The sequence below is a fragment of the Pseudophryne corroboree genome (assembly GCF_028390025.1).
Source record: "Pseudophryne corroboree isolate aPseCor3 chromosome 8 unlocalized genomic scaffold, aPseCor3.hap2 SUPER_8_unloc_5, whole genome shotgun sequence".
Taxonomy (NCBI): Eukaryota; Metazoa; Chordata; class Amphibia; order Anura; family Myobatrachidae; genus Pseudophryne; species Pseudophryne corroboree.
This window is the reverse complement of record NW_026967623.1, coordinates 231123-249869: the sequence shown is the minus strand read 5'-3', so window position 1 is coordinate 249869 and position 18747 is coordinate 231123. Positions and strand designations below refer to the sequence as shown.

At 48.7% G+C, this 18747-nt stretch overlaps 1 protein-coding gene across 1 annotated transcript in view; it reads left to right on the top strand.

Annotated features, from left to right (window-relative positions):
- Positions 1-18747, top strand: part of PLXNA3 (plexin A3) — a 511209-nt gene that overhangs the window by 294386 nt on the left and 198076 nt on the right. Inside the window, exon 10 of the mRNA XM_063950477.1 lies at positions 10881-11081. Within this exon, the coding sequence (XP_063806547.1) occupies positions 10881-11081 (201 nt within the window). The remainder of the gene's footprint in view (positions 1-10880; positions 11082-18747) is intronic.

The following is an 18747-nucleotide window of genomic DNA, read 5'->3' as shown; positions in this document are numbered from 1 at the left end:
TAGCTCCCGGACCCCAGCGCTCACCATCCTGCTCACCCCCGCCGCTAGGGAGCCGGCTAGCCCGGTCCCCCATGAGCGGCGCACTGTGGTGGCCTCGCCGCGCAGGGGGCCGGCTAGCCCGGTCCCTTGTATGCGGCGCTGAGATCGGTGTCTCGCCGCAGCGTCCGGCGGGGAGCCGGGCTGCGGCGCACCCCCCCCTTGCCAGCCAGCAGCCCGGGACGTCCGTCTCGGCTGGCTACCTGTGATGGGCTGAGGCGCCGGGAGCAGAGCTCCCGGCCCCCAGCGGCGGCTCTCCCTTCTCCCCGGCGCGCACACAGTTGGTGCGCCCGGGGCTGCACTGACTGCTGCCGGGAGCGGAGCTCCCGGACCCCGGCGGCCAGCGGCTCCCTTCTACCCCGGCGCGCACACACTGCTCAGCGCGCCGGGGGGCTGTCCTCACTACCGTGGTCTCCGGAGAGGTCCGGGACCACGGCACACATTCTAAACATATTTTTAAACATTTTATAAACACGGCGCCTAGCGCCCATTACTTTTTAAACCTGGCGCCAAGCGCCCATTGTCTTGCATAATGGCGCCGGGCACTAGGGGTTAACCCCTTCAGTGCTGCGGCGGCCATCTTACACGTGGCTGGAGCCTCTCCGGCCACACACAGTATTTATCCAATACGTATATTATACTGTGTACTCAGTCACGTAATTCCGTATTTATTCTCAGGTATTGTACTTTGTCTGGCTTTATCATACAAAGTCATTCTGCTGTTGCATTCATATTATAATGTCTAACAGAAAGGGCAGTAAATCTGACGCTCCTGCTGCATGCAGAGTATGCTCCAAGGATTTACCAGAGGGGGGAGTTTTGTATAATGATCTGTGTACTACGTATTATACGCCTCCTAATCAGTCCGCAGCTCCTGTGCCTACTCAGGAGCCACCCTGGGCTGCATTCACAAACCTACTGGGTACCCTGGTAGATCGCCTTACGCCCCCTATGGGACCACCTGTGTCACTAACGCCACAAATTGTCCCCATGGTTAATTTATCTAACCAGCTGCAGCAATTAAATTCAGTCCTTGGTTAGAAAAAAATCCACTCCAGGTCACTCTCATGACTCTGGGTCATGTAAGCGGGTTACTTCCTCCTCACAGTCCACTAACCTCTCTGATGTTTCATCTGAAGAGGAGGGGGAGCATACGGTCCTGTCAGACAGTGAATCAGGTGCTTCTGATGAGGATTCCCCCTTGCAGGTTGATGTCCCTGCCTTAGTGGTTGCTATTAAACAGAACCTACAAATATCTGATGATGGGGATTCCACTACTGTGGCAAAGAAAACTGATTTGTTTAAACGGCAGAAGGTGGTTAAAACTCTGTTACCCCATTCTGACCATTTATTGGACATCAGGCAGGAACCCTGGTCTACTCCAAGGAAGAAATTCCCTCTGCAGAAATGGGTCTTGGCTCGCTATCCTCTCCCTGCAGAGTTATGTAACAAGTGGGAATATTCTCACGTCACCCGCCTAGTGGTGTCGTCCACTCTGCCTGTCACCACTGTCACCTCACTGAAGGAACCGGCAGATAAGCGTGTGGAGGGATGCCTGAAGTCTATTTACTTCCTGACAAGTGCTGTACATAGACCCACTATTGCTGCATCCCGGGCTGCTAAAGGTATGAAGTATGGGTTCAGGCATTAGAGGCCAGACATTACCACCGCCGCCTATTACATTCAGGAAGCGTCCTCTGAGGCAGGTGTGTTGGCAGCCAAAGCGTCGACTACATCTGTCCTGGCTCGCCTTATTCTGTGGTTGAGGTCATGGAAGGTGGACCTAGACTCCAAAAAGACCTTGGAGGTTCTACCCTTCACTGGGTACATTTTGTTTGGGGTAAGACCTGAATAAAATTGTGTCTGAATTAGCAGCTGCCAAGACTGCCTTTCTCCCAAATACTAATCCTTCTGCACAGAAGGCAAAAGGTACCACCTTCCGGTCCTCTCGGCCTCAAGGGAAAGCAAAAGGTCAGGCGTACCGGAGACAATCTCATGCTCCCAAAACCACCAAGCCCAAGGCGAAAACAGTCCTGGGTGGCCCGTTGGTCTGCTTGTAAACAAGAAAAGCCTGCTGCATAACGGGGCGTTCCTCCCCCTGGGGGACCCCAAGGTGGGAGGCCAACTTCTACAATTCACTCAGGTCTGGTTAAAGACCACTTCACACGAATGGGTGCTGGATGTTGTGTCTCACGGCTGCGCTGACTCTTTCAAGAGACATCCCCCTCGCCAGTTTGGCACCACGGTTCTCCCTGCGGACCCGTTAAAGGCGCAAGCTTTGCAAACGTTTGTCAGTTCTCTCCTGAGTACAGGAGTGATTGTGCCGGTACCTCGGTCCCAGAGAGGCAGAGGTTATTATTCGACCCTGTTTCTAGTCCCGAAACCAAATGGGTCATTCCGGCCTATACTCCACCTCAAATCTCTGAACAAGTTTGTGAGAGTGTTCAGGTTTCGTATGGAAACACTGCGTTCAATTGTACTGGCGATGGAACCCGGAGACTATATGGTGTCCCTGTATATACCTATATGTGTACCTGTATATACCTATATGTGTACCTGTATATACCTATATGTGTACCTGTATATACATATACCTATATGTGTACCTGTATATACCTATATGTGTACCTGTATATACCTATATGTGTACCTGTATATACCTATGTGTGTACCTGTATATACCTATGTGTGTACCTGTATATACGTATGTGTCCCTGCATATACCTATATGTGTACCTGTATATACCTATATGTGTACCTGTATATACCTATATGTGCACCTGTATATACCTATGTGTACCTGCATATACCTATGTGTACCTGCATATACCTATGTGTACCTGTATATACCTATGTGTACCTGTATATACCTATATGTGTACCTGTATATACCTATATGTGTACCTGTATATACCTATATGTGTACCTGTATATACCTATATGTGTCCCTGCATACACCTATACGTGTCCCTGCATACACCTATACGTGTCCCTGCATATACCTATACGTGTCCCTGCATATACCTATATGTGTGTGTGTGTGTGTATATATATATATATATATATATATATATATATATATATATATAGAGCACAATGTGACTAGGATGCACCAGGAGACTGTGCTGAATTAATGTGATATGTGACACCTGTATACTGTGTGTGACTGAGGTTGTATACGGAGCACAATGTGACTAGGACGCACCAGGAGACTGTGCTGAGTAATGTGATATATGACGCCTGTATACTGTGTGTGACTGAGGCTGTATACGGAGCACAATGTGACCAGGACGCACCAGGAGACTGCGCTGAGTAATGTGATATGACACCTGTATACTGTGTGTGACTGAGGCTGTATACGGAGCACAATGTGACTAGGACGCACCAGGAGACTGCGCTGAGTAATGTGATAAAGTACACCTGTATACTGTGTGTGACTGAGGCTGTATACGGAGCACAATGTGACTAGGACGCACCAGGAGACTGTGCTGAGTAATGTGATATGACACCTGTATACTGTGTGTGACTGAGGCTGTATACGGAGCACAATGTGACTAGGACGCACCAGGAGACTGTGCTGAGTAATGTGATAAATGACACCTGTATACTGTGTGTGACTGAGGCTGTATACGGAGCACAATGTGACTAGGACGCACCAGGAGACTGCACTGAGTAATGTGATGTATGACACCTGTATACTGTGTGTGACTGAGGCTGTATACGGAGCACAATGTGACTAGGACGCACCAGAAGACTGTGCTGAGTAATGTGATGTGACACCTGTATACTGTGTGTGACTGAGGCTGTATACGGAGCACAATGTGACTAGGATGCACCAGGAGACTGCGCTGAGTAATGTGATAAATGACACCTGTATACTGTGTGTGACTGAGGCTGTATACGGAGCACACTGTGACTAGGATGCACCAGGAGACTGCGCTGAGTAATGTGATATATGACACCTATATACTGTGTGTGACTGAGGCTGTATACGGAGCACAATGTGACTAGGACGCACCAGGAGACTGCGCTGAGTATTGTGATAAATGACACCTGTATACTGTGTGTGACTGAGGCTGTATACGGAGCACAATGTGACTAGGACGCACCAGGAGATTGTGCTGAGTAATGTGATAAATGACACCTGTATACTGTGTGTGACTGAGGCTGTATACGGAGCACAATGTGACTAGGACGCAGAAGGAGACTGCACTGAGTAATGTGATGTATGACACCTGTATACTGTGTGTGACTGAGGCTGTATACGGAGCACAATGTGACTAGGATGCACCAGGAGACTGCGCTGAGTAATGTGATAAATGACACCTGTATACTGTGTGATAGAGGCTGTATACGGAGCACAATGTGACTAGGATGCACCAGGAGACTGCGCTGAGTAATGTGATAAATGACACCTGTATACTGTGTGATTGAGGCTGTATACGGAGCACAATGTGACTAGGACGCACCAGGAGACTGCGCTGAGTAATGTGTTATATGACACCTGTATACTGTGTGTGACTGAGGCTGTATACGTAGCAAAACAGAATTTGTATTGGAAAAAAGCTGTGCTGCTACCTTGTAGCACTTCGTCTACAGATTCAGAGTCTCAGCCACACAGAGATATAATCAGAACAGTCTCATTGTGCGTCCCAGTTGCATTGCTTTCCGAATAAGACGCATTTTTGGCAAAGAAGACGCCCGTTGCTAGAAGATTCTCATGCGACCTGGCTTCATTGCAGCAAGTGAGCGCACATCTGCATTTCTCTAACGTCCTAAGTGGATGCTGGGGACTCCGTAAGGACCATGGGGAATAGCGGCTCCGCAGGAGACTGGGCACATCTAAAGAAAGCTTTAGGACTATCTGGTGTGCACTGGCTCCTCCCCCTATGACCCTCCTCCAAGCCTCAGTTAGATTTCTGTGCCCGACGAGAAGGGTGCACACTAGGGGCTCTCCTGAGCTCTTTGTGAAAGTTTTAGTTATTATTTTCAGTGAGACCTGCTGGCAACAGGCTCACTGCATCGTGGGACTAAGGGGAGAAGAAACGGACTCACCTGCGTGCAGAGTGGATCGGGTTTCTTAGGCTACTGGACATTAGCTCCAGAGGGACGATCACAGGTTCAGCCTGGATGGGTCCCGGAGCCGCGCCGCCGGCCCCCTTACAGAGCCAGAAGAGCGAAGAGGTCCGGTGAAATCGGCGGCAGAAGACGATCCTGTCTTCAGATAAGGTAGCGCACAGCACCGCAGCTGTGCGCCATTGCTCTCAGCACACTTCACACTCCGGTCACTGAGGGTGCAGGGCGCTGGGGGGGCAGCGCCCTGAGACGCAATAAATCGATAAAAACCTTATATGGCTAAAATAAATGCATCACATATAACTCCTGGGCTATATGGATGCATTTAACCCCTGCCAAAACATACAGAAAAAAGGATGATAAGGATGCCGAGAAAGGGGCGGAGCCTATCTCCTCAGCACACTGGCGCCATTTTCCCTCACAGCTCAGTTGGAGGGAAGCTCCCTGGCTCTCCCCTGCAGTCACTACACTACAGAAAGGGGTTAAAAAAGAGAGGGGGGCACAAATTAGGCGCAGTATAAACAATACAGCAGCTATAAAGGGAAAAACACTTATATAAGGTTATCCCTGTATATATATAGCGCTCTGGTGTGTGCTGGCAAACTCTCCCTCTGTCTCCCCAAAGGGCTAGTGGGTCCTGTCCTCTATCAGAGCATTCCCTGTGTGTGTGCTGTGTGTCGGTACGTTGGTGTCGACATGTTTGAGGAGAAAAATGATGTGGAGACGGAGTAGAGTGTCTGTAATAGTGTTGTCACCCCCTAGGGGGTCGACACCTGAGTGGATGTACTGTTGAAATTGCGTGACAGTGTCAGCTTTGTATAAAAGACAGTGGTTGACATGAGACAGCCGGCTACTCAGCTTGTGCATGTCCAGACGTCTCATACAGGGGCTTTAAAGCGCCCGTTACCTCAGATACAGACGCCGACACGGATACTGACTCCTGTGTCGACGGTGAAGAGACCACCGTGATTTCCAATAGGGCCACACATTGCATGATTGATGCAATGGAAAATGTTTACACTTTTCTGATGATACGAATACCACCAAAAAAAAGGGGTATTATATTTGGTGAGGAAAAACTTCCTGTAGTTTTCCTGAATCTGAGAAATAAAATGAGGTGTGTGATGATGCGTGGGTTTCCCCCCGATGACAATTGATAATTCTAAAAAGTTATTGGCAGTATACCTTTTCCCGCCAGAGGTTAGGGTGCGTTGGGAAACACCCCCTACAGGGGATAAGGCGCTCACACGCTTGTAAGAACAAGGGCTCTACCCTCTCTTGAGATGGCCGCCCTTAAGGATCCTGCTGATAAAAAGCAGGAGGGTATCCTAAAATGTATTTACACACATACTGGGTTATACTGCGACCAGCAATCGCCTCAGCCTGGATGTGCAGTGCTGGGTTGGCGTGGTCGGATTCCCTGACTGGAAATATTGATATCCTAGATAAGGACAGTATATTATTGCCTATAGAGCAATTAAAAGATGCATTTCTATATATGCATGATGCACAGCGGAATATTTGCCGACTGGCATCAAGTATAAGTGCGTTGTATTCTACCAGTAAAGTGGTCAGGGATTCCAAACGGCATTTGGAAGTATTGCCTTAAAAAAGGGGATGTACCCTAGGTCGCCTCTCAAAATAAGACGCAGTATTATCAGGCGCAGTCCTGGTTGGCAAGCGGACAAAAGGGTTCCTCTTTTCTGCTCGTGACAGAGGGAGAGAAAGATGGCTGCAGAGATCAGCCAGTTCCCAGGAACAGAAACCCTTTTCCGCCTCTGCCAAGCCCTCAGTATGACGCTAGGGCTTTACAAGTTCAGGCACGGTGGGGGCCCGTTCTCAGTGAATTTCAGTGCGCAGTGGGCTCACTCGCAAGTAGACCCCTGGATCCTTCAGGTAATATTTCAGGGGTACAAATTGGAATTCGAGACGTATTCCCCTCGCCGTTTCCAAAAGTCTGTTTTACCGACGTCTCCCGCTGACAGGGAGGCAGTTTTGGAAGCCATTCACAAGCTGTATTCCCAGCAGGTGATAATTAAGGTACCCCTCCTGCAACAGGGAACGGGGTATTATTCCACACTATTGTGGTACCGAAGCCAGACGGCTCGGTGAGACCGATTTTAAAATCTAAAATCTTTGAACACTTACATACAGAGGTTCAAATTCAAAATTGAGTCACTCAGAGCAGTGATTGCAAACCTGGAAGAAGGGGACTACATGATGTCTCGGGACATCAAGGATGCTTACCTTCATGTCAAAATTTACCCTTCTCACCAAGGGTATCTCAGGTTATGGTACAGAACTGTCACTATCAGTTCAGACGCTGCCGTAGGGATGGTCCACGGCACCCCGGGTCTTTACTGAGGTAATGACCGAAATGATATTCCTTCGAAGGAAGGGAATTGTAGTTATCCTTTACTTGGACGATTCCCTGATAAGGGTAAGATCCAGGGAACAGTTGGAGACCGGTGTAGCACTATCTCAGGTAGTGTTGCGGCAGCACGATTGGATTCTCAATATTCTAAAATCGCAGCTGGTTCCGACGACTTGTCTTCTGTTCCTAGGGATGATCCTGGACACAGTCCAGAAAGAAGGTGTTTCTCCCGGAGGAGAAAGCCAGGGAGTTATCCGAGCTAGTCAGGAACCTCCTAAAACCGATCCAAGTCTCAGTGCATCAATGCACAAGGGTTCTATGAAAAATGGTGGCTTCCTACGAAGCAATCCCATTCGGCAGATTCCACGCAAGACTTTCCAGTGGAACCTACTGGACAAATGGTCCGGGTCGCATCTTCAGATGCATCAGCGGATAACCCTGTCACCAAGGACAAGGGTGTCCCTCCTGTGGTGGTTGCAGAGTGCTCATCTTCTAGAGGGCCGCAGATTAGGCATTCAGGACTGGGTCCTGGTGACCACGGATGCCAGCCTGCGAGGCTGGGGAGCAGTCACACAGGGAAGGAATATCCAGGGCTTATGGTCAAGCCTGGAGACATCACTTCACATAAATATCCTGAAGCTAAGGGACATTTACAATGCTCTAAGCTTAGCAAGACCTCTGCTTCAAGGTCAGCCGGTGTTGATCCAGTCGGACAACATCACGGCAGTCACCCACGTAAACAGACAGGGTGGCACAAGAAGCAGGAGGGCAATGGCAGAAGCTGCAAGGATTCTTCGCTGGGCGGAAAATCATGTGATAGCACTGTCAGCAGTATTCATTCCGGGAGTGGACAACTGGGAAGCAGACTTCCTCAGCACGACCTCCACCCGGGAGAGTGGGGACTTCACCCAGAAGTCGTCCACATGATTAAAAACTCGACAGGTATTGCGCCAGGTCCAGGGACCCTCAGGCAATAAGCTGTAGACGCTCTGGTAACACCGTGGGTGTACCAGTCAGGGTATGTGTTCCCTCCTCTGCCTCTCATACCCAAGGTACTGAGATTGATAAGATGGAGAGGAGTAAGCTCTATATTCGTGGTTCCGGATTGGCCAAGAAGAACTTGGTAACCGGAACTTCAAGAGATGCTCACGGAAGATCCGTGGCCTCTACCTCTAAGAAGGGTCCTGCTCCAGCAAGGACCCTGTCTGTTCCAAGACTTACCGCGGCTGCGTTTGACGGCATGGCGGTTGAACGCCGGATCCTGAAGGAAAAAAAAAAAGGCATTCCAGATGAAGTCATCCCTATCCTGATCAAAGCCAGGAAGGATGTAACAGCAAAAACATTATCACCGCAATTGGCGAAAATATGTTGCGTGGTGCGAGGCCAGTAAGGCCCGACGGAGGAAATTCAACTGGGTCGATTCCTACATTTCCTGCAAACAGGAGTGTCTATGGGCCTGAAATTGGGGTCCATTAAGGTTCAAATTTCGTCCCTGTCAATTTTCTTCCAAAAAAGAACTAGCTTCAGTCCCTGAAGTTCAGACGTTTGTAAAAGGGGTACTGTATATACAGCCTCCTTTTGTGCCTCCAGTGGCACTTTGGGATCTCAATGTAGTTTTGGGTTCCAAAAGTCACATTGGTTTGAACCACTTAAATCTGTGGAGTTAAAATATCTCACATGAAAAGTGGTCATGCTGTTGGCCCTGGCCTGGGCCAGGCGCGTGTCAGAATGGGCGGCTTTATCCTGAAAAAAGCCCGTATCTGATTTTCCATTCGGACAGGGCGAAATTGAGGACTCGTCCTCAATTTCTCCCCAAGGTGGTTTCAGCGTTTCACCTGAACCAACCTATTGGTGGTGCCTGCGGCTACTAGGGACTTGGAGGCCTCCAAGTTGCTAGATGTTGTCAGTGCCCTGAAAATATATGTTTCCAGGACGGCTGGAGTCAGGAAATCTGACTCGCTGTTTATCCTGTATGCACCCAACAAGCTGGGTGCTCCTGCTTCAAAGCAGACTATTGCTCGTTGGATTTGTAGTACAATTCAGTTTGCACATTCTGTGGCAGGCCTGCCACAGCCAAAAATCTGTAAATGCCCACTCCACAAGGAAGGTGGGCTCATCTTGGGCGGCTGCCCGAGGGGTCTCGGCTTTACAACTTTGCCGAGCAGCTACTTGGTCAGGAGCAAATACGTTTGTAAAATTCTACAAAATTGATATCCTGGCTGAGGAGGACCTGGAGTTCTCTCATTTGGTGCTGCAGAGTCATCCGCACTCTCCCGCCCGTTTGGGAGCTTTGGTATAATCCCCATGGTCCTTACGGAGTTCCCAGCATCCATTAGGACGTCAGAGAAAATAAGAATTTACTTACCGATAATTCTATTTCTCATAGTCCGTAGTGGATGCTGGGCGCCCATCCCAAGTGCGGATTGTCTGCAATACTTGTACATAGTTATTGTTACAAAAATCGGGTTATTATTGTTGTGAGCCATCTTTCAGAGGCTCCTCTGTTATCATGCTGTTAACTGGGTTCAGATCACAGGTTGTACGGTGTGATTGGTGTGGCTGGTATGAGTCTTACCCGGGATTCAAAATCCTTCCTTATTGTGTACGCTCGTCCGGGCACAGTATCCTAACTGAGGCTTGGAGGAGGGTCATAGGGGGAGGAGCCAGTGCACACCAGGTAGTCCTAAAGCTTTCTTTAGATGTGCCCAGTCTCCTGCGGAGCCGCTATTCCCCATGGTCCTTACGGAGTCCCCAGCATCCACTACGGACTATGAGAAATAGAATTATCGGTAAGTAAATTCTTATTTTTATTTATGTATAAAATATAATTCTACACACGAACACTTCTTTCTGGGAGGAGCGTTGCATGTAACGCACAGTATCGGCGATTGTGTATAACTAGCGGATTGCGGAGGCAGGAGGCATGCTATTGGGTGTCGTAGCGTAATCTCCGTACTGTCTGATAGATAATGTTTCAGATGGCGTGGATTATAATTCTCTTCATTCTGAAACGACATGATAAATATGCTCTTCCCGTTTATGTGCTGCCAGATTTACTCCTAAAACATGAAAGCAGAAGGTGGCTCTCAGGCTGATTTATTCCAGTGACGACACGTCTGTCCTTCATGTGTCCTCCCTCACATTACAGCACTTTATTATCTGCATCATTATTCTATAGAAAAGCGGCCATTGACCTCACAGTATTAATGCTACGCACCAGTCCATCTGATTGTCTGAGTAACCCGTGGACATCATTCCATGACTTGCGTTGGCCGTCAGTTTACCAGGTGCTTGTATAACCTGATGCCACCTTGCATGCCCTTGTTCCATTGTATGCCCCACTGCCTCTGTATCTCGCCCTCTTTGTCTCTCTGACAAATGTTCTATTTTACAGGGTTGCCCAGAGATCATCCCTACCGATGAAATCCTGATACCAGTGGGGGTAGTGCAGCCGATCACCCTGAAAGCCAAGAACCTCCCGCAGCCTCAATCCGGGCAGAAGAACTACGAATGTGTCTTCAACATCGAGGGGAAAGTCCAGCGGGTTCCAGCTGTGAGGTTCAACAGCAGCAGCGTACAGTGTCAGAACACTTCGGTGAGTGCACACTATACACAATATGAAAACCTAGGTGAGTCCTCTCTAAGCACAGGAAGAAAACTCAAGTGAGTGCAAACTACCCAGTGTATGAATACTCGACTAGTGCACATGCAGCTCTATTACTTGTTTACACTCCGGCTCATTCTGTACATAGCAGGATCAAGCTGCGTGTGGTTCACCCGTCTCTTCCCTCATACCATTCACAATCATACTTCATAAAGTGAGGTAGGTATAAAATAAATCCGTACAGGAAGTCGTGTATATTACACTGTATTACCCCACCTACCTGCTATAGGGCATATCCCCCTAACAGGACAGTACATGTATTACCCCGCCTACCTGCTATAGTGCATATCCCCCTAACAGGACAGTACATGTATTACCCCACCTACCTGCTATAGTGCATATCCCCCTAACGGAACACTACATGTATTACCCCACCTACCTGCTATAGTGCATATCCCCCTAACAGGACAGTACATGTATTACCCCTCCTACCTGCTATAGTGCATATCCCCCTAACAGGACAGTACATGTATTACCCCACCTACCTGCTATAGTACATATCCCCCTAACAGGACAGTACATGTATTACCCCACCTACCTGCTATAGGGCATATCCCCCTAACAGGACAGTACATGTATTACCCCACCTACCTGCTATAGGGCATATCTCCCTAACAGTACAGTACATGTATTACCCCACCTACCTGCTATAGTGCATATCCCCCTAACGGAACAGTACATGTATTACCCCACCTACCTGCTATAGTGCATATCCCCCTAACAGGACAGTACATGTATTACCCCGCCTACCTGCTATAGTGCATATCTCCCTATGTTATGCACACCAGTGCCAGCAGGAATGTACTGGTGTCTGAACGGTGAGGGATGCAAAACAAATGAACTCACAGACAGACTGGGGAATATGACATTACATACACAGAAGGTGACAGGGTAACAAAATAAACACAAAGTGAACAGAGAAGCCCAAAGGCTAAGAAACTGGGTGTCTCCCTAATATTAGGAATGCTCAGATGGAAAGAAGCGAGATGTAGTGATTTAATACGTAGAGAACCCGAAATGCTGTTGCTAAGGGCAACAGCAAAACCCTAAAGGGTTACCAACGGGTGTGGCAGTAAACTCCTTGGTCAGAGATAGAATAATAGACACAAGGAGAGTCTCCACAATCCTAGTCCTCACTTGCAGTGCACTGGTTCAGCTTACTGCCACTAAACTGACACCTGAACACCTTGCACAGTGAGAAAGGATTTTGGCAGGCAAGTCTGAGAATACAGCCGCAAACTTGCTAGGTTCACAGAGTAGCAAAAGAACCCCAGCAGGTTAAACGACTGACTCCAGTCTTACTGCTAGGTCTGGATTGGCAGAGTGTAATACCAAATCCCAAGGCCTATTTGCAGTAAGCAACAAACAAATACAAAGTTTACACAGTACTAGCTAGCTTTCAGGAACTGACTAACCAACAAAGATTCAGCAGCATCTGCCTAACCTGAGAAGAGGGTTTATATAGCAGGTGCTGTCCACGCCCCACTTAGACCTCACAGACTGTGAGCACAAAAACCAGCACCGGATCCCCTGCCGTGCACAGAGCCTGTAACCACTGCACAGCAAAAGACCCGAACCGGAGTATCAGCTACGCTCAGGTTACTCCGCTAGCACTTGTCTCCCGGTTGCCATGACAACGTGGCAGCACAGAGCAGGAGACCCTAACAGTACCCCCCCTCTGACGAGGGGTCAAAGAACCCCTACCACCGGGTTTATCGGGGAACTGCGAGAAGAAAGAGCGTAACAGTCTGGGGGCATGAAGATCACAACTGCGCACCCACGACCGCTCCTCTGGGCCATACCCCTTCCAGTGCACCAAAAATGACAGCCGACCCCGAACCATCTTGGAGTCAAGAATCCTTTCAACAACAAACTCCCTCTGGCCACGTATCAGAAGAGGGGAAGGTCTTCCACTGGAAGAAGGATTACTAATCGCCCGTTTTAAAAGGGAACAATGAAATGTTTTATTGATACCCAAAGAACGGGGTAGATCTAACTGAAATGCCACCGGATTGATAACCCTAGTGATCTTATAAGGACCGATGAACCGGGGGCCTAACTTATGAGATTGCTGTCTCAACTTCAAATTCTTGGTAGACAACCAGACGAAGTCTCCTAATTTGAAGCTGCAGGGTCTTTTCCGCTTATCAAAAACACTTTTGGTCACTAATGACACAGACACAAGGGCTTTCTTCACTTTCCTCCAAATACCTCTAAGGACCGAAACCACAGAGGAACCACCAGGCGTGGAGTCCAGGGGGTCAAAAGAATTGGCCTTAGGATGATGCCCATACACACAAAGGAAGGGAGAGATCCCTGTAGCAGAGTGAGCCGCGTTGTTATAGGCAAACTCCGCCATGAACAGATGAGCCACCCAGTCAGTCTGACACTTGGAGACATAACACCTGAGGAACTGCTCCAAGGACTGGTTCACCCTTTCAGTCTGCCCATTAGACTGCGGATGGTAGCCTGACGACAAGCTGACAGAAATCTGGAGATCGGAACAAAATGCCCTCCAGAATTTGGCCACAAACTGGGATCCGCGGTCAGAGACCACATCAAGTGGCAACCCGTGGAGGCGCACCACATGCAGCATAAATAATTCAGACAGGCGTCTGGCCGATGGCAGCCCAACCAATGGAATGAAGTGCGCCATCTTCGAAAACCTGTCAACGACAACCCAGATGGCTGTCATCCCCGAGGATTTGGGCAAGTCCACCACAAAATCCATTGAAATGTGGGTCCATGGCTTAGATGGAATAGAGAGTGGATGTAATGGGCCAACAGGAACACCTCTAGGAGTCTTATTTCGGGCACAGATGTCACATGCCCGAACCCACTGATCCACATCCCTAGCCACCGAGGGCCACCACACCGCCCTAGATAGCAACTCCCGAGTTCTGGCAATACCCGGGTGACCTGCCGACTTCTTGGCATGGAATTCCAGGAACACTCGCTGTCTTAACCTAGGAGGCACAAACAAAAGACCTACCGGAAGGTCTGGAGGAGCCTGCTCCTGTGCTCTAAGGACTAATGACAAGAGGTCCTGGGTAATGCCCACTTTAATACATGATGGGGACACAATGGGCAATGGCTCCTCGGTGGTCTCCTGGATTGGAGCAAAACTCCGCGAGAGCGCATCAGCCTTGATGTTTTTTTACCCAGGGCGATATGTTATCAAAAAATTAAAGCAAGCAAAAAACAAAGCCCATCGTGCCTGCCTGGCATTGAGGCGCTTCGCTGACTCTAAATATGCCAAATTCTTATGGTCGGTGAGAATTGAGACCACAAACTTAGCCCCCTCAAGCCAGTGTCTCCACTCCTCAAGTGCATCCTTAATAGCCAACAATTCCTGGTTACCCACGTCATAATTCATCTCGGCAGGCGAAAATTTACGGGAAAAGTAAGCACAGGGATGAAGGCGATTATCAGACACCCCCATCTGAGAGAGCACTGCCCCAATACCCATCTCAGAGGCATCCACCTCCACCACAAAAGGACGCTCTGGATCTGGGTGTCGCAGCACCTTGGCCGAGACAAATGCCCTTTTGAGACTGGCAAAAGCCGCTTTGGCCTCACAAGACCAGTGAGCAACATCCGCTCCTTTCTTAGTGAGTGCCACCAAGGGCGCCACTATAGACGAAAATCCAGCGATAAATCGTCTATAAAAATTAGCAAAGCCCAGAAAACGCTGAAGCGCCTTCAAACTAGTGGGCTGCACCCAATCCAGGACTGCCTGTACCTTGGAACCCTCCATTTGGAAACCTTCTGGGGAGATAATATATCCTAGAAATGCGATTTGCTGAACTTCAAATTCGCACTTCTCCAGCTTCGCCCCAAGCCGGTGGTCTCTGAGTTTCTGGAGGACTAAGCGTACATGCTTCCGATGTTCCTCCAGGGAATGGGAGAAGATTAGGATGTCATCTAAGTATACAACTAAGAATCTATCCAAATATTCCCTGAGCACATCGTTCATGAAGTCCTGGAAGACTGCCGGGGCATTACAGAGCCCAAAAGGCATCACCAAATATTCATAATGCCCTGAGTTGGTATTAAAGGCAGTCTTCCATTCATCCCCCTCTCTTATTCGGATTAGATTGTACGCACCGCGTAAATCAATCTTAGAAAAAATGGTGGCAGTACGAAGCTGGTCAAACAAGACCGAAATTAGAGGCAGTGGGTATGAGTTTTTAATCGTGATACGGTTCAATTCCCTGAAGTCGATGCAGGGTCGCAACGAACCGTCCTTTTTACCCACGAAGAAGAACCCCGACCCAACTGGAGACTGTGAAGGTCTGATAAATCCCTTAGCCAAGTTCTCCTGAATGTACTCTGCCATAGCCTGAGTCTCAGGACGTGACAGGGAGTACAACCTGCTCTTGGGAAGCTTAGCATTCATCAACAAATCAATGGCACAGTCATAGGGGCGATGGGGAGGTAGTACCTCTGCAACTCTTTTGGAGAACACGTCCGCAAAATCTGCATAACATCCTGGCAAACTTAGCTGCGAAAGCCTGACTGGAAGGCTCAAGCAACTCCTGAAACAATCAGTATCCCAACTAAGAATCTCCCCAGAGACCCAGTCAAATTGAGGATTGTGGGCCCTTAACCAGGGTAACCCCAACACCAATGGGGCAAAAGTACAGAGTGTCGCATAAAAGGACAATTTTTCAGAGTGTGTGGCTCCAATAAACAAAGAAATCTGGCTAGTGCAAGAGGTAATTTTACCCTGGGATAATGGTTCCCCGTTTAACCCACAAATCTCAATTTCTGATGCCAAGGGTACTAAGGGAACAGAGTGTTTCAGGGCGAATTGGCGGTCCATAAAAACCCCGTCGGCCCCACTGCCCACAAAGGCCTCAGTCTTGACGGTTTGACCGAGGATCTTCAAGGTCACCGGAATGATAAAAGTCTTCTTGGGAAATTCCGACTTCTGGCCTGACAGGATATTTCCCATCACCCTCAGGCCCTGAAGTTTTCCGGCTTTTCTGGGCATGATACTACCACATGACCTTTATTCCCACAGTACAAACATAACCCCTGCTGTCTCCTCCGCGTCTTCTCACGCGAGGAGAGGCGGGTAGCCCCAATCTGCATAGGCTCCTCGGAAAATTCCTCAGAGTCTGAGGTTCCCTTGGGAAAGAAGGAAACCTCGGTCTCCCTTTCAAGCCTGCGCTCTCTCAGCCGTCTATCCACCCGAATGGATAACTGCATGAGCTGATCCAAGCTATCAGGCAAGGGATATTGTACCAGTTGGTCTTTTAACTGGTTAGAAAGACCTCTTCGGTACTGGTGTCTCAGGGCTGGGTCATTCCACTGGGTATCATGGGCCAACCTCCGAAACTCCGTACAATAAACCTCAACTGGCCTTCGCCCTTGCTTAAGGATCGAAATCTGAGCCTCGGCTGAGGCCGTCTTGTCAGGATCATCATACAACATGCCCAGTGCCGTAAAAAAAGCATCAACACTTTTAAGCGACGGACAGTCAGGCTGCAACCCATATGCCCAGACCTGTGGGTCTCCTTGTAGCAAGGAAATCACTATGCCCACCCGCTGAATCTCCGACCCAGAAGACTGAGGCCTAAGCTGGAAATATAGCTTGCAGCTCTCCTTGAAACAAAAGAACTGCGAGCGATCTCCAGAAAAATGATCCGGGAGATTTACTTTCGGCTTCTTAACCCCTGAAGGTACTGCTGCTGCGGGAGCTCCGCCAGCGGCCTGCGAGGTGTGCATTTTAATGGACAAATCATTAAATTGTCGTGTCAGGACCTGCACCTGATCGACCACCTGTTGCAAAGTATTTTGAGGGGTATGCTCCATATTCCCACAAAATTTCAACAGGAGTATTAGGCTGCTGAATATGTTATGCACACCAGTGCCAGCAGGAATGTACTGGTGTCTGAACGGTGAGGGATGCAAAACAAATGAACTCACAGACAGACTGGGGAATATGACATTACATACACAGAAGGTGACAGGGTAACAAAATAAACACAAAGTGAACAGAGAAGCCCAAAGGCTAAGAAACTGGGTGTCTCCCTAATATTAGGAATGCTCAGATGGAAAGAAGCGAGATGTAGTGATTTAATACGTAGAGAACCCGAAATGCTGTTGCAAAGGGCAACAGCAAAACCCTAAAGGGTTACCAACGGGTGTGGCAGTAAACTCCTTGGTCAGAGATGGAATAATAGACACAAGGAGAGTCTCCACAATCCTAGTCCTCACTTGCAGTGCACTGGTTCAGCTTACTGCCACTAAACTGACACCTGAACACCTTGCACAGTGAGAAAGGATTTTGGCAGGCAAGTCTGAGAATACAGCCGCAAACTTGCTAGGTTCACAGAGTAGCAAAAGAACCCCAGCAGGTTAAACGACTGACTCCAGTCTTACTGCTAGGTCTGGATTGGCAGAGTGTAATACCAAATCCCAAGGCCTATTTGCAGTAAGCAACAAACTAATACAAAGTTTACACAGTACTAGCTAGCTTTCAGGAACTGACTAACCAACAAAGATTCAGCAGCATCTGCCTAACCTGAGAAGAGGGTTTATATAGCAGGTGCTGTCCACGCCCCACTCAGACCTCACAGACTGTGAGCACAAAAACCAGCACCGGATCCCCTGCCATGCACAGAGCCTGTAACCACTGCACAGCAAAAGACCCGAACCGGAGTATCAGCTACGCTCAGGTTACTCCGCTAGCACTTGTCTCCCGGTTGCCATGACGACGTGGCAGCACAGAGCAGGAGACCCTAACACCCTAACAGGACAGTACATGTATTACCCCACCTACCTGCTATAGGGCATATCCTCCTAACAGGACAGTACATGTATTGCCCCACCTACCTGCTAAAGTGCATATCTCCCTAACAGGACAGTACATGTATTACCCCACCTACCTGCTGTAGGGCATATCCCCCTAACAGGTCAGTACATGTATTACCCCACCTACCTGCTATACTGTATATCCTCCTAACAGGACAGTACATGTATTACCCCACCTACCTGCTATAGTGCATATCCTCCTAACAGGACAGTACATGTATTACCCCACCTACCTGCAGTACATGTTGTCAAAGTCGAAAAATATCATGCTACACGTTGCCATATATTCACCCCATGCGCATGCCCGCTGCACATTTTCTCCCATGCGTGCGCATATTCGCAGTTGCGTGACGGCGCCTCCACAGGCGTGCGCTCAGGCGCGTGGTATGTGCATTTACGGTAGAGTTTGTGTGCGTCTGGCGGGCGACTCAATCGTTACATAGTAAATCCAAATAGTATGTTTTATAGATAATGTTCCCCTTAATAATAACTAAGTTTGTTTATTGTAACTGGTCGCTGGACAGAGGAATTCCTCTTTGCATGATACGAAGGGTCAGACAGGGTTTGAGCAGTGGTGTTTGGTACCTAACTAAAGAACATTTTATTAGAAACAATCCGGTGCTGGTTAGGTAAAGATTAATCGCTCCTGCGTATAGTTATGTCTATTAGTAGTTTCTGGACATTTACTATATTTGCGGTTCATTATCCATGCGGCGGGAATCCCGAGATTCCCTCCTACCTGAGCAGTTCGATATAGTCACAGCCCACCTGTTCA